The sequence below is a fragment of the Sciurus vulgaris genome, assembly GCF_902686455.1.
Source record: "Sciurus vulgaris genome assembly, chromosome: 10".
Lineage (NCBI taxonomy): Eukaryota > Metazoa > Chordata > Mammalia > Rodentia > Sciuridae > Sciurus > Sciurus vulgaris.
Window position 1 is genome coordinate 71,318,979 of NC_136470.1, and position 13,773 is coordinate 71,332,751.

The 13,773-nt window shown below is 32.3% G+C and overlaps 1 protein-coding gene across 13 annotated transcripts in view; it reads left to right on the top strand.

Moving 5' to 3' along the window:
- STXBP5L (syntaxin binding protein 5L) overlaps window positions 1–13,773 on the top strand; it is a 452,269-nt gene that overhangs the window by 277,546 nt on the left and 160,950 nt on the right. For all 13 annotated transcript variants that reach the window (XM_079155274.1, XM_079155277.1, XM_079155276.1 and 10 more), the window contains one exon: window positions 6,317–6,395. In XM_079155274.1, coding sequence (XP_079011400.1) covers window positions 6,317–6,395 — 79 coding nt within the window. The remainder of the gene's footprint in view (window positions 1–6,316; window positions 6,396–13,773) is intronic.

The window sequence follows — 13,773 nt, forward strand, 5'->3', positions numbered from 1 at the left end:
TGTAGTCCGATTCTCTCAGTGCCTCCCCTTCTTGAATCCTGGATTCTGGAGCGACTGGAGATGCAGTCACCCTCTAGTCCGCCAATTTCAGGACAACTTTCATTGAATATTTTCCTGGAAATACTAGCCAATGTATGATTAGACTTCAAAATGAAATATGATATTTATACACTTACAAAGAGGATTCAAAAGTATAACTGCTTTTTAGTGTAATTGTACAACTGAAAAAAAGAATTAGGAAATTACATATAACTTTAGAATTCTGTATGTAAAACAAATAAAATCTAATAGATTATAAATAACAACTACAAATAGTAGTTTATTTTTATTAGAGCATCATATCATTATATATTTTAGCCGGGTTCATCCCAACAAATCATACATGCATGTAATTTAGTTTCAGTTATGATATCCCCTTTTTCTTGTCTTCTCCCTGCTTCTCCTTCAATACTGTTAGACTTCTTTCACTCATATATTTATTTTTAATTGGTTTGTTTTACTTATACATAAAGGTAAAATTCCCTGTGGTACATTTATATATACACAAAGCATTATCTTTTAAAAAATTCTGCATTTTCTCACCTTTTCTGTTCCTCCTCTTAGCCCCTAGTTCTCCTCCTACCCTATTGATCTTCCCTATGGCTGCACATCCTGCATGGGTGAGGAAAAGGGTTCTTATCTGAGGGATTGGCTGGCTATGAAGTATTCGCTAAGAAATTTATTTATCATCAAGACAAACAGGAGACGGAATTATCTTTAGAGTGGGGGCTGATGGGTTGAGCTATTCATAAGGGTCTAGCTCTAACAGAATGGAGGAGCCAAGGTTTTCTTTATTTATAGCGTTATAGATCAAAGGGGGAAGAGAGGAGCTTCTTCATGAGAAATAGGATGGGGTGGAGCTAAGGAAGCTGTTTTGCTCTTGGGGGTTATTGGCACATCCATGGCCTGCAAATTCTGGAGGTGAACCAACTGCACAGAAACCACATCCTCCAGACAATCTTGAACAGTTTCTCATAATTTTCAATTCCTGAGAGGCATATTTCCATGTCTAATAACTCAACCAAGCCTGTTTTTATTTGCTGGCTATGGATGGCACCCCACACTTGCCCATATCTTCATAATATCCTGGTCTAACCACCTCCTTTATTTTATTTTACTTAAGTTCCACATATGATAGAAAACATTCTACCTTTAAATTTTTGGGTCTGGCTTATTTCACTTAACACCGTGTTCTGTTTCATCCATTTACGAACAAATACCATAATTTCATTTTTCATTGTGACCAAATAGAGCTCCATTGTGCTTATATACTAGTTTCTTAATGCATTTGTCTATTGATAGGCAAATGTGTTGATTCCATAATTCATAATTTCATAATTTTTGGTTTGTGCTGTTCAACATTGAAATGGCTATATCCTTAGTTTGCTGATTTTAGATCTTTTGGATATATACCAAGGAGTGGGATAGCTGGGTCATGGGGTGGTTCTATTTTTAGTTTTTTGAGGGAGTTCCATAGTGCTTTCCAGAGTGACTGTAGTGGTCTGTAGTCCCACCAACAATGGACAAGTGTTACCCTTCCCTGCCCACATCCATCAGCATTTATTATTGTTTGTATTCTTGACAATTGCCATTCTGATTGGAGTGAGATGAAATCTTAGTGTAGTTTTGGTTTTCATTTCCCTGATAGCTAGAGATATTGAGCATTTTTTCATATATTTGTTGGCTATTTGTGTTTCTTCTTCTGAAAAGTTTTTGCTTGATTCTTTTATGCATTTATGGATTGGTTTATTTGTTGTTGTTGTTGTTTTGGTGTTAACCTGTTTGAGTTCTTTCTATATTGTGGATATTAATCCCCTGTTGGAGCCATAGCTGACATAAGAGTTTCTCCCATTCTGTATGAATTCTCTTCATACTCTTAATAATTTTCCTTGTTGTGCAGAAGTATAAAACAGTTTTAAGTAACAGCACTCACAGAATATATGGGGGTAAACCTTAAAGTAAATACAAAGTATTATTTCTACTAAGAAACATAAGAAGCAAATCTTGAGTAAATGAAAACATACTCTATATGTACATATGCACATTCAATATTATAAAAATATTACCTATAAATTTATTTTTCCCTATGGAAAATTATAGTGATCTTTTTAATGAGATGAGCTAATATGTAGCAAAAATAAATTTGAAAATAGGCAGATTATTCAAATAAAGAGCAATGGTCAATTATAGGTAGTTTAGAGAGTTACTTTGAACAATTCTTACTAAAATGAGTAGAATGCTGAATGTTCTTACTTTTTTTTTTTTTTTTAAGAAAACACTCCCATTCATGATAGCTATGTTGAAAAACACGAAATCCCTACAAATAAACTTAACCAAGTGAATGAATGACCTCTACAATTAAAATTCAAAATATTGAATAAAGTAATAGAAGAAACATAGACAAAATGGAATGACCTCTGATGTTCATAGATTGCAAGAATCAATATTGTTAAAATGTCCATACAACTCAAAGTAGTTTACAGATTGAATTAAATCCCCATCAAAATACTAATAACATGCTTCTCAGAAATAGAAAAAAAAAATTCTAAAATTTGTATGGAAGGACAAAACACCCCAAATAACTAAAGCAATGTTGAACAAAAGGAACAGCTATCCAGAGGCGTTGCAACATCTGATCTCAAGACATATTTTAGAGCTAAAGTAACCAACACAGCATGGTACTGGCTTAAAAACTAAAACATTGATCTGTGGAACAGAATATGGAAATCTTGGAAATAAGTCCACATATCTACACTCAACTGATTCCCAGCAAAGGTGCAAAACAAACAACATGATGGAAAAAGGACAGCCTATTCAATGAATGGTGCTAGAGAAATGGGATATCCATATGCAGAAGAATGAAATTTGACCCCTCTCTCACCATATGCAAAAATCAATTCACAAAGGATCAAAGACTTAAATGTAAGAACTGAAACTATGAAATTACATTAATATAGGCAATGATTTTTAAAAATAGTACTCCCAAAGTGAAGGAAACAGAAGCAGAAATAGACAAATGGGATTGCATCAAATTAAGAAGCTATTGTGTAGTAAACCAAATTATAACAGAGTGGAGAAAGAACCTACCTACAGAATGGTAGAAAATACTTGCAGACTATTAATATGACAGGAGATTAATACCCAGAATTCATAAAAAATTCAACAATGGATAACTGAGAAATCTAATTATTAAAAAAGGGCAAATTATCTGAATTGATATTTCTCAAAAGAAAAAATAAAAAATAGTTTGGTTATCAGTGTACCAAAAAGAGTTCAACATTACTAGTTATCAGGGAAATGCAAATTAAAGCCACAATGAGATAATATCTCACCCGTCAGAATGAGTATTACCAAAAAAGCAAAAAATAACACATTAGAATGTGGCAAAAGGGAAACTCTTGTCTACTACTAGTAGAAATGTAAATTAGGATAGCCATTGTGGTAAACAGCAGATAGGTTCCTCAGAAACCTAAAAATAGAGCTACATGTGATCCAGTTATCCAGCTTTTTAGTGTATATTCAAAGGAAATGAAATCAGTATCAAAGAGATACCTGTACTCCCATGTTTCTTGTAGTACTATTGACAATAAACAAAGGCATGGAATCAATCCAAGTGTCAATCCATGGGTAAATGGATAAAGAAAATATGGTGTATGTACACAATGGAATATTATTGTTTTACTCATCTTTTTCATGGTTGTGACCATAAGACCTGTCAAGAACAATCAGAGAAAGAAACGTTTATTCTGGGGCTCAAAGTTTCAAAGGTCTCAGTCCATAGATAGTTGGCTCCATTGTTCTCGGCAGAACTATGGCAAAACATCCTGGCAGAAAAAAGTGGTGGAGGAAAGTGGCTTAGGACATCACACCAGGAAGCAGAGAGAGACTGTCTTCACCACACACAAACTATGTACTCCAGAAGCATGCCCCCAATGACCCACTTTCTTCAGCGACACCCTGCTTGCCTATAGTTACCATCCAGTTAATCCCTATCAGAAGATTAATGCGCTGATTATGTGAAACCTTTCATAACTCAGTCATTTCACCTGTAAACTTCATTGCATTGTCCCACATGTGAACTTTTGGGGGACACCTAATACTTAAATAATAATAATTATTCAGCCATAAAAAGAAAAAAGTCATTGAACTTATTCAATATATAAATAATATTTTTCATCAAATTTAGGATTTTTTCAGGCATTATTTTTTTAAATGTTTTTCTGTTCCTTTCTTTTCTCACCTTTTGGTACTGCCATTACACGTACATTGGTGTGATTGACAGTATTTCAAGACTGTCCTTCATTCTTTATCTATTCTTTTCCTATGATGTTGTAATAGCCATCATAGTCACTTAAAACCTCAAATTTGCTCTGTTAAATAAAGTCATGTTTATGTTCTGAAGCATTGCTTTACACACAGCACTCCCCAATTTGAAAACTTCTTATGGCTCTTAATTTTCTATATTGAAATTTAGTTGTACAGATTGCCACTAACTGGCTCTTTTGTACCTCTTAGGCATTATTTATACTGTTCCTTTAATACCAATTTTTTAATCTAGCAAAACTGGCTATCCATAAAACTGGAGTTTTAATTTCAACTTCTATTATACTTTATTACCAGCCATTTGCTTCTGGTACCTAATATTGTAATTTTAATATGTGTTTTGTTTAATCTGTTTTAAGCAGCTTAGAGTTTAGTTATTTCTACCATTATTTAATACTCTTAACATAAGGTATAGCAGCAGGTGGAATTGTGGTTAATGTTATTTTATGCAATATGACATTTAAGCATGTTTTAATTACTAACAGTGAATATAATCAAAGCAGGAAATCCTTACCCAAAATACATTATGTTGGAGTTCGAAATTGAAGTAATATATTAACTAATTAATTACTTACGTAATTAATCTTTCCTATTGGATTTAGTTTATGACACTGATGCATATTGATTGAAAAAACAGTATCCATAAACTAATGCAGATATACTCTTGTTCAATTAATGACTTGGTAATTTAGAGAAGTAGTGAATGGAAAAGAAATACACAAGCTGAGTAGAATGGGTCCTTCTCCGTTCCTTCTTCATTATCAAAACCAGTAATCTGCCAACTATTTGTTCTTAAGACCACTGTTCAAAATCTGTCATCTTGTCTGAGCAAAATCTATCACCTTTTAATATGTCATAATCTACATATAATGTCTGCAGTTGCATTTTATGTATAATATAGATACTTATCTTTATTTACAGTGTGAATAATTATGACCAATTTTATATTATTGGTTGCTTTTTTTAGTTGACATGGAATACAAGATAAAAAAAAAAAAAAGGAAAATTTCAGAAAGCTTGCCATGGGGAAAAGAATGGCTTGTTTCATGCTGATTCTTTGCCCCTTAAACTAGTTGAATAAACTAGCTTGGCATCCTATTTGGATTTGGCTGTGCCATTCTTAAACTATACTGAAAATTTAATATACATGCATTTAACATCTTTCTATATAACAGGTATGTCTGTAAATAATGGTAATATGAGATTAAATAAGGGTAATTATTAAAAATAAAAGAAGCAAATATAGCATTCCAAAATACATGCCAGTTGTCTCAAAATGAGACATAGAATTAAACCAAGAGTAAAAGTAGAAAGATAAGTATGTTGAATGCATAAGCTGCTTTTATTTTGATCCATATGGACTTGAAATAGCATAATTCTTTACACATAAGAAACTCTTATTTTTGATCTGCATACATAGAATACATCATTTACATGTTTTTCAAATTATGAAATATGTCTACTAGACTTTAAATGAATTTGATGGAAATGGAATGATTTTGAATATCTATCATATGCTTTACATTGAAAATCTTCATTATGAAGGGAGTTTGCTTATATTAGAGATAAAATATATTCAGAGTATATTTTCATAATAAGACATTTTACTTTTTGGATAATTATGTGTTTGTGTTTTTAGTTTTAAACTTATTTAATGGTCAAGCATGATAAAATAGATTGACAAGAAACTAGTTTTACATCTGGGGGATTTTGTAAAGCAACAAAAATTGGATAATTTTATAAATAACTTGATTTTGTAGAAGTCAATTGTTACATTCTAAAAATTATTTATGAGTTTAGTAAAACTTTTATGATGCATAGACTTCTTTATTGAATTGTGATGAACATGTAGTTATATATTATTCACTTTATATACTATTAAGTGAAATTTTCCAAATTCTTATGGGTAAATAAAATATAAATTATGTTTAATAAAATTATTTTATTTTCTTAGGAAAAAGTCAAAGAGAAGGAAGAAAATCTGAATCTTGCAAACCAATTCTTAAAGTAGAATACAAGACCTGCAGAAACAGGTATACATTTTTGCTTTGAGGAATATGGAAATACATATCAGGAAGAGAGAAAATGTATTATTTAAAATTATACATAATTACATATTATTAATGGGCTAAATCCTCTACATTAATAGTAACTAATGTGTTTCAGAAGGCATATCTGTGATTATCATTATTATGAATTATAATTAGTACTAGTTATTTTAAAATTATGAATATGAGAATTATATACATTTATTTTAATAATTGAGGACTTTTGCATGAAAATTGAAGTTAGCAATATAATCAGAAGCTATGCTAGATATTGATATTGTTTATAAAATAATTTAAGTATATAACCAGATTTCTGAACTTTTAAGGATTGAATTTGGAAAGAATACATAGAGTGAGAAAGACAGTTATGTGTGTTGGCATAACTAACAAGTACCAAAGATATAGAAGATAAAAGAATAATATTTAATAAAATTTTATTTTATATCTATAGCAATCATATCCTATACTTCAGCAGTGTTTCTAATAGTTGAATTAATTATAATGACAGTATTCTCACACAATATTATCATAATTAACTTTTCTTAAACATTATTTGAACTGTAAATTGGATAATCATATTTTATATTAGTTACATGATCACATTAGAATTTTTATAGCATCATAGATATCTTTAGTGTTTGTTTATACCTATTTTCAAGAATTAATAGTATAAATTCATGATTATTTTATAGCAGTTACTTTATTTTTTAATTTCTTATTGGTCCTTTTTAGTTACACATGAAAATAAAAATAGAATATTCTATAACATAATTGTAAAGCCATGGAATATAATTTGTTCTCATTCAGTCCCTAGTATTTCCCTTTCCCCTCCTTTCCTCACACCCCTGTTCCCTTCTCTATACTCTACTCATCTTTCTCTTATTTACTAATTTTTTTTTTCTTAAATTAGATTCTTATAGATGTACATAATGGTGAAATTCACTGTGGTATGTTCACATATGTACATAGGAAGTTTAGGTCAGATTCATTCCACTGACTTTCCCTATTCCATTCCACCTCCCTTCCTTTCATTCCCCTTTGTGTATCCTCAGATTTTACTTCTCTACTTCTCTTCTTTTTGGATTAGCTTCTGCCTTTGACTTTTGAGGACTGCTGTTTCATTTGCTATTTCACTTAGCATGATGGTCCCTAGTTCTATCAATTTACCAGCAAATACCATAAAGTCATTCTTCTTTATAGTTGAATAATACTCCATTGTGAACATATACCTTTTTTCTTTTTCTGTTCATCTATTGAAGGGCATGGGGTTGGCTTCCATAGCTAGCGTACAAATTATGAATTGTGCCACTATAAACATTGATGTGTCTGTGTCACTGTAGTATGCTGATACACCATTTTAACTCCTTTGAGTATATACTGAAGTGTGGGATAGCTGGATCATATGGTGGTTCCTTCCTAGTTTGTTGAGGAATCTCCATACTGCTTTCCCAGAGTGCTTGTACTAATTTGCAGTCCCACCAACAATGTATGAATGTGCCCTTTCCCCACATTCTCACCAACATGCATTGTTACTTGTATTCTTTTTTGAGGTTGTTCTTTTTTATATACATGATAGTACAATGTATTTTGACATATTATACATACATAGAGTATAACTTTCCATTCTTGTAGCTGTATATGATATGGAGTTACACTGCCTGTGTAGTCATATATAAACATAGGAAAGTTACCTTTGATTGATTCTGTTCTCTTTCCTATTCCTATTCACCTCCTTTGCTTTCATTCCCTTTGTCAATCCACTGAACTTCTGTTCTTCCTTACCCCTCCCTTATTGTGTGTTAGCATCCACATATCAGAGAGAACATTCAGCCTTTGGGTTTTTGGGATTGACTTATTTCACTTAGCGTGATAGTTTCCAGTTCTGTGTATTTACTGGCATATGCCGTAATTTCGTTCTTCTTTATGACTGAGTAATATTCCATTGTGTATATATACCACATTTTCTTTATCCATTCATCTGTTGAAAGGCACCTAAGTTGGTTCCATAGCTTAGCTATTGTGATTTGAGATGCTATAAACATTGATGTGACTGCATCATTGTGGTATGCTGATTTTAGGTCCTTCGAATATATACCTGAGGAGTGGGATAACAGGTCAAATGGTGATTTTATTTCAAGTTTTCCGAGGAATCTCCACACTGCTTTCCAGAGCTGTTGCACCAATTTGCAGTCTCACCAACAATGTATGAGTGTATATTTTTCCCCTCATCCTCACCAACATTTATCGTTACTTGTATTCTTGATAATTGCCTAACTGGAGTGAGATGGAATCTCAGTGAGGTTTTAATTTGCATTTCTTGAATTGCTAGAGATGTTGAACATTTCTTAATATATTTGTTGACCATTGTATTTGTTCTTTTGAGAAGTGTCTGTTTAGTTCCTTTGCCCATTTATTGTGTTATTTGTATTTTGGTGTTAAGTTTTTTGAGCTCTTTGTATATCCTGGATATTAATGCCCTATCTGAGGAGCAGGTAGCAAAGATTTTCTCCCACTTTGTAGGCTCTCTCTGTATGCTCTTGATTGTTTCCATTGCTGTGAAGAAGCTTTTTAATTTGATGCTGTAATAGTTAATTTGAATTGTCAACTTGATTGGATTAAGAATTACTGGTGATTAAGAGTCCTGTGGGTGTGTCCATGAGGGCTTGTCTAGGAATGACTAGAATGTGGTATAGTGAACTGCAGTGGAGCCCCTTCTTAAGTGTGGGCAGCACTGCCCAATAGGATGGAATAAAAGCTGGAAGAACAAAGAAGCAGATGCAGATGCGAGCTCCACTCTTCTTGAACAGGTTGATTGCTGCTTCCATCATCTGAGGATATTGGACACTCGCTTCTTCATTCTTCCAAAGCAGACTCTGCCAGTGATTCTCCAGGTAGTTTCCAGAAGCCTTGGTCTCAGACTAGGGTAGCACCATTGATCTTTCTTGTTCTGTGGCTTCTGTGTCTCGGACTGCATAGCTGCTGGTTCTTCCAGCTCTCCAGCTGCAGACGGCCATTGTGGACTATCTAGCTTCTGGTTGTGTAAGCCAATCTAATAAACCCCCTTTTATAATCATACTTCCTGTTGATTCTATTCCTCTAGAGTACCCTGACTAATACAGCAGCAATAAATACTATCCCATTTATTGATTTTTAATTTTCCTTCTTGCACTTTAGGAGCCTTGTTAAGGAAGTCATTTCCTAAGCCAATATGTTGGTGTGTCGTTGGTGTGTTGGGCCTACATTTCCTTGTAGCTGGGTTTCTGGTCTAATTCCTAGTTTTTTGATCCACTTTAAGTTGAGTTTTGTGCAGGGTAAGAGATAGGGGATAAATTTAATCTACTATATATGGATTTCCAGTTTTCCCAGCACCATTTGATAAAGAGGCTATCTTTTCTTCAACATATATTTTTGGCACCTTTGTCTAGTATGAGATAACTGTATTTATGTGGAATTTTCTCTGTGTCTTTTCTGTTCCATTGGTTTCATGACTGTTTTTGTGCCAGTGCCATGCTGTTTTTGGTACACCACTCTGTAGTTTAATTTGAAGTCTGATATTGTGATGCCTCCTGGTTTTCTTTTGTCTCCAAGGATTGCTTTGGCTATTTTGGGCCTCTTATTTTTCAAAATGAATTTTCTGACTGCTCTTCCTATTTCTTGAAGAACATCATTAGAATTTTGATAGAAATTGCATTGAATTTGTATAGTGCTTTTGGTAATATGGCCATTTTGACAGTATTAATTCTGCCTATCCAGAAATATTGAAGGTCTGTTCATCTTCAATGAAGATGAAACACCTTCAAATTGAAGGTGTTCTTCAATTTCTTCCTTTAGTGTTCTGTAATTTTCATTGTAGAGGTCCTTCACCTCTTTTGTTAGATTGATTCCCAAGTATTTTATTTTTTGAGGTATTGTGAATGGAATAGTTTTCCTTATTTTTTTTTCCAGCAGATTCATCATTGGAGCATAGGAACATGATTGATTTATAGGTGTTGATTTTGTTTTCTGCTGCTTTGCTGAATTTACTTATAAGCTCTAGATGTCCTCTGGTGGAATTTTTTGAGTCTTCTAAATATAGGATCATGTCATTGGCAAAAGATAGTTAGAGCTTTCCTATTCAGATCTGTTTAATTTCCTTCTCTTGCCCAATTGCTCTGGCTTAAGTTTCAAGTACTATGTTGAATAGCAGTGATGAAAGTGGGCATCCTTGTCTTATTCCTGTTTTTAGAGGAAATGCTTTCATATTTTTCTCATTCGGAATAATGTTGGACTTGGGTTTGTCATATGTAGCCTTTGCAATGTTGAAGTAATTTCCTTCTCTTCCTAGTTTTTCTATTGCTTTAAACATGAATATGTGCTGTACTTTGTCAAATGTTTTCTGCATCTATTGAGGTAATCATGTGAAGCAGTAACTTTGAATGTACATTCATGTCTTTTAGACTAATTAATGTTACTTTGCATAAAATATTAATACCATTATAACTAAGGTATTAAAATATTCCAAATTTAATCATTACAGATGATAATATAAAATACATTGGAAATGTTCTTTTCTTCTACTTTTTATTATAAATAACATATATTTATTGTACATATTCATGTGTTTCACTTTCTTTTCCATAAATGCATATATAGTGTTTTGGTCATGTTCACTTTCCTTTCCTTTGCTCCTGTCCCCCATCCTTTCATCTGCTTCCCCTCATAGTCCCTTTCTACTTCCAAGTCATTTATACACACACACACACAAACACACATATAGATATGTATACACACACATATATATATGTATATATATACATAATAATTTTTATGAGAGAAAACCTGTGTTACTCATCTTTCTGTGTTCAGATTATTTGCTTATATGATAGCCTCCTTCTATCCATCTACTTTCCTGCAAATGTCATGATTTCATTATTCTTTTTTTTTTTTTTTGCTGTGCAGGGGATCAAACCCAGGGCCTTGTGCTTGTAGGGCAAGCTCTCTACAAACTGAGTCATATCTCCAGCCTCATTATTCTTTATGGCTGAGTAATATTTCGTTATGTATCTATATATAGTATTTTGTTATACCTTCATCTGTTGATAGGCACCTAGGATAAGCCCATATTTTTGGTATTGTGAACTGGGCCACAATCAAAAGGGAGAATTTAGGTGTCCCTTTGGTATACTTACTTCATTTCCTTTGGGTAAAAATCAAGAAATTGTATAGCTGGATCAAGTAATGGTTCTATATTTCTTTTTAAGGTACTTCTATATAGTTTTCCACAATTTTTGTGCTAATTTATATTCTCACCAACAGTACATATAAAGTGTTCCTTTATCCCCGCATCCTTGCCAGCATTTTTTTGTTTTCTTTAGTTTATAATAACTATTCTGACAATTGAGATGAAATTTCAGTATTGTGTTGATTTGCACATCCCTGATACCTAAATACATTGAGCATTTTTCATATATTTATTGACCATTTATACTTCTTTTGAGAAATATCTTTTTAAATCATTTGTCCAATTTTTTATTGGATTACTTCTTTGGTGTTAAAATTTTTTGAGCTCTTCATATACTCTGTATATTAAACCTCTGTCAGATAAATACCAGACAAAAGATTTTTTTCCCTTTATGTGGGTTTTCTCCTCACTCTGTTTATTGTTTACTTTTCTGTGTAGAAACTTTTTAATTTGATACAATTCCATATGTCATTTCTTGCTTTTATTTCCTGAGCTATTGGAGTTCTGTTCAGGAAATTGTCACATGCACCATATTGAAATATTTCGCCTTTCCTTCTAGTAGTTTCAATTCAAATTAAGACCTTTGATACATTTTGATTAGTTTTTTGTATAGGGTCAGAGAAATGGGTCAGGTATCAAATACTCTGCATTTGGATGTCCTGTCTTCCCATTATCTTGTATTTAAGAGATTATCCATTCTCCAATGTATGTTTTTAATACCTTTTTCTAGAAACAGTTGTCTGTAGATGTTTAATTTATTTCTGGGTCCCCTATTCTATTCCATTGATCTGGGTGTCTGTTTTATAATAGTACCATGCTGTTTTTGTTCCTTTGACTCAAGTATATTTTGAAATCTGTTTTTGTGATACATGAAGCATTCCTGTTTTTGTTCAGGATTGCTTTGGTGCTTAGGGTCTTTTGTGCTTCCATGTGAATTTTAGGATTTTTTTCTAGATCTGTGAAGGATGTCACTGGTATTTTGATTCAGATTGTGTTGAATTTTTCTTACTTTTGGTAGTATGGCCATTTTAATAATTTTAATTTTCAAAATCATAAATATAGAAGTCTATTCAACTTCTATGCTCTTCAGTTTCTTTTTTCAGTGTGCTTCACAATTTTAATTGTAAATGTCTTCCACCTCCTTCCTTAGGTCTATTTCTACCTAGGTATTTTTAGTTTTTGAGGTTATTTTGATTGGGATTGCTTTCCTGGTTTGTTTCTCAGTGAGTTTATTATTAGTGTATAGAGAAGATGCTGATTTCTATTTGTTGATTTTGTGTCTTGTTACTTTACTGAATTTGTTTATCAGTTCTTCCAGGGTCTTTTGATGAAATCCTTAGAGTTTTCTAAGTATAGAATCATATGATCAGCTACAGGGATAATTTTACTTCTTCCTTTCATGTTTCTGTGGCTTTATTTCTTTCTCTTCCCTAATTTTTCTTGCTAAAACTACTATACTATATTGAATAAGATTGATTAGAGTGAACACCCTTGTCTTGTTCCTGAATTTAGAGGAAATGCTTTCAGTTTTTACACATTTGGCATGATATTGGCTATGGGTTTATTGTTACATAGTCTTTATCATGTCGAGATATGCTCCTTTTTAATCTAATTTGTTCAAGACTTTTGTCATGAAGGAATGAGGATTTTTTTCAGTGGCTTTTATTGCATCTATTTTGATAACACAATCTTCATCCATGATTTTTTTCATATGTTGTATTGTTAATTTATATATTATGGGCCATCCTTGCAACCCTGGAATGAATCCTAGTGTATTTAATGTTTAATTCAATTTATAAGTATTTTATTAAGGATTTTTACATTTGTGTTCATCAAAAATATTAGTCTATATTTTTTTGTGTCATTACCATGTTTATATAGCACAGTAGTACTAGCTTGAATTTGGAAGGCTTCCTTTCTTATATTTCACGAATAGTTTGAGGAACCTTGATGTTGGTTCTTTTGTAAAAGTCTGATACAATTCTGCAGTATGTCCATCCAATCATGGGCTTTACTTTATTTAGAGACTTTCTATTGCTACTTCAATCTGTTTATTAGTTATCAATCTATATAGGTTTTTTTTTTAATATCTTCCTGATTCAATTTTTGTAGAATTTGTTCATTTCTTCTACATTGTCCAGT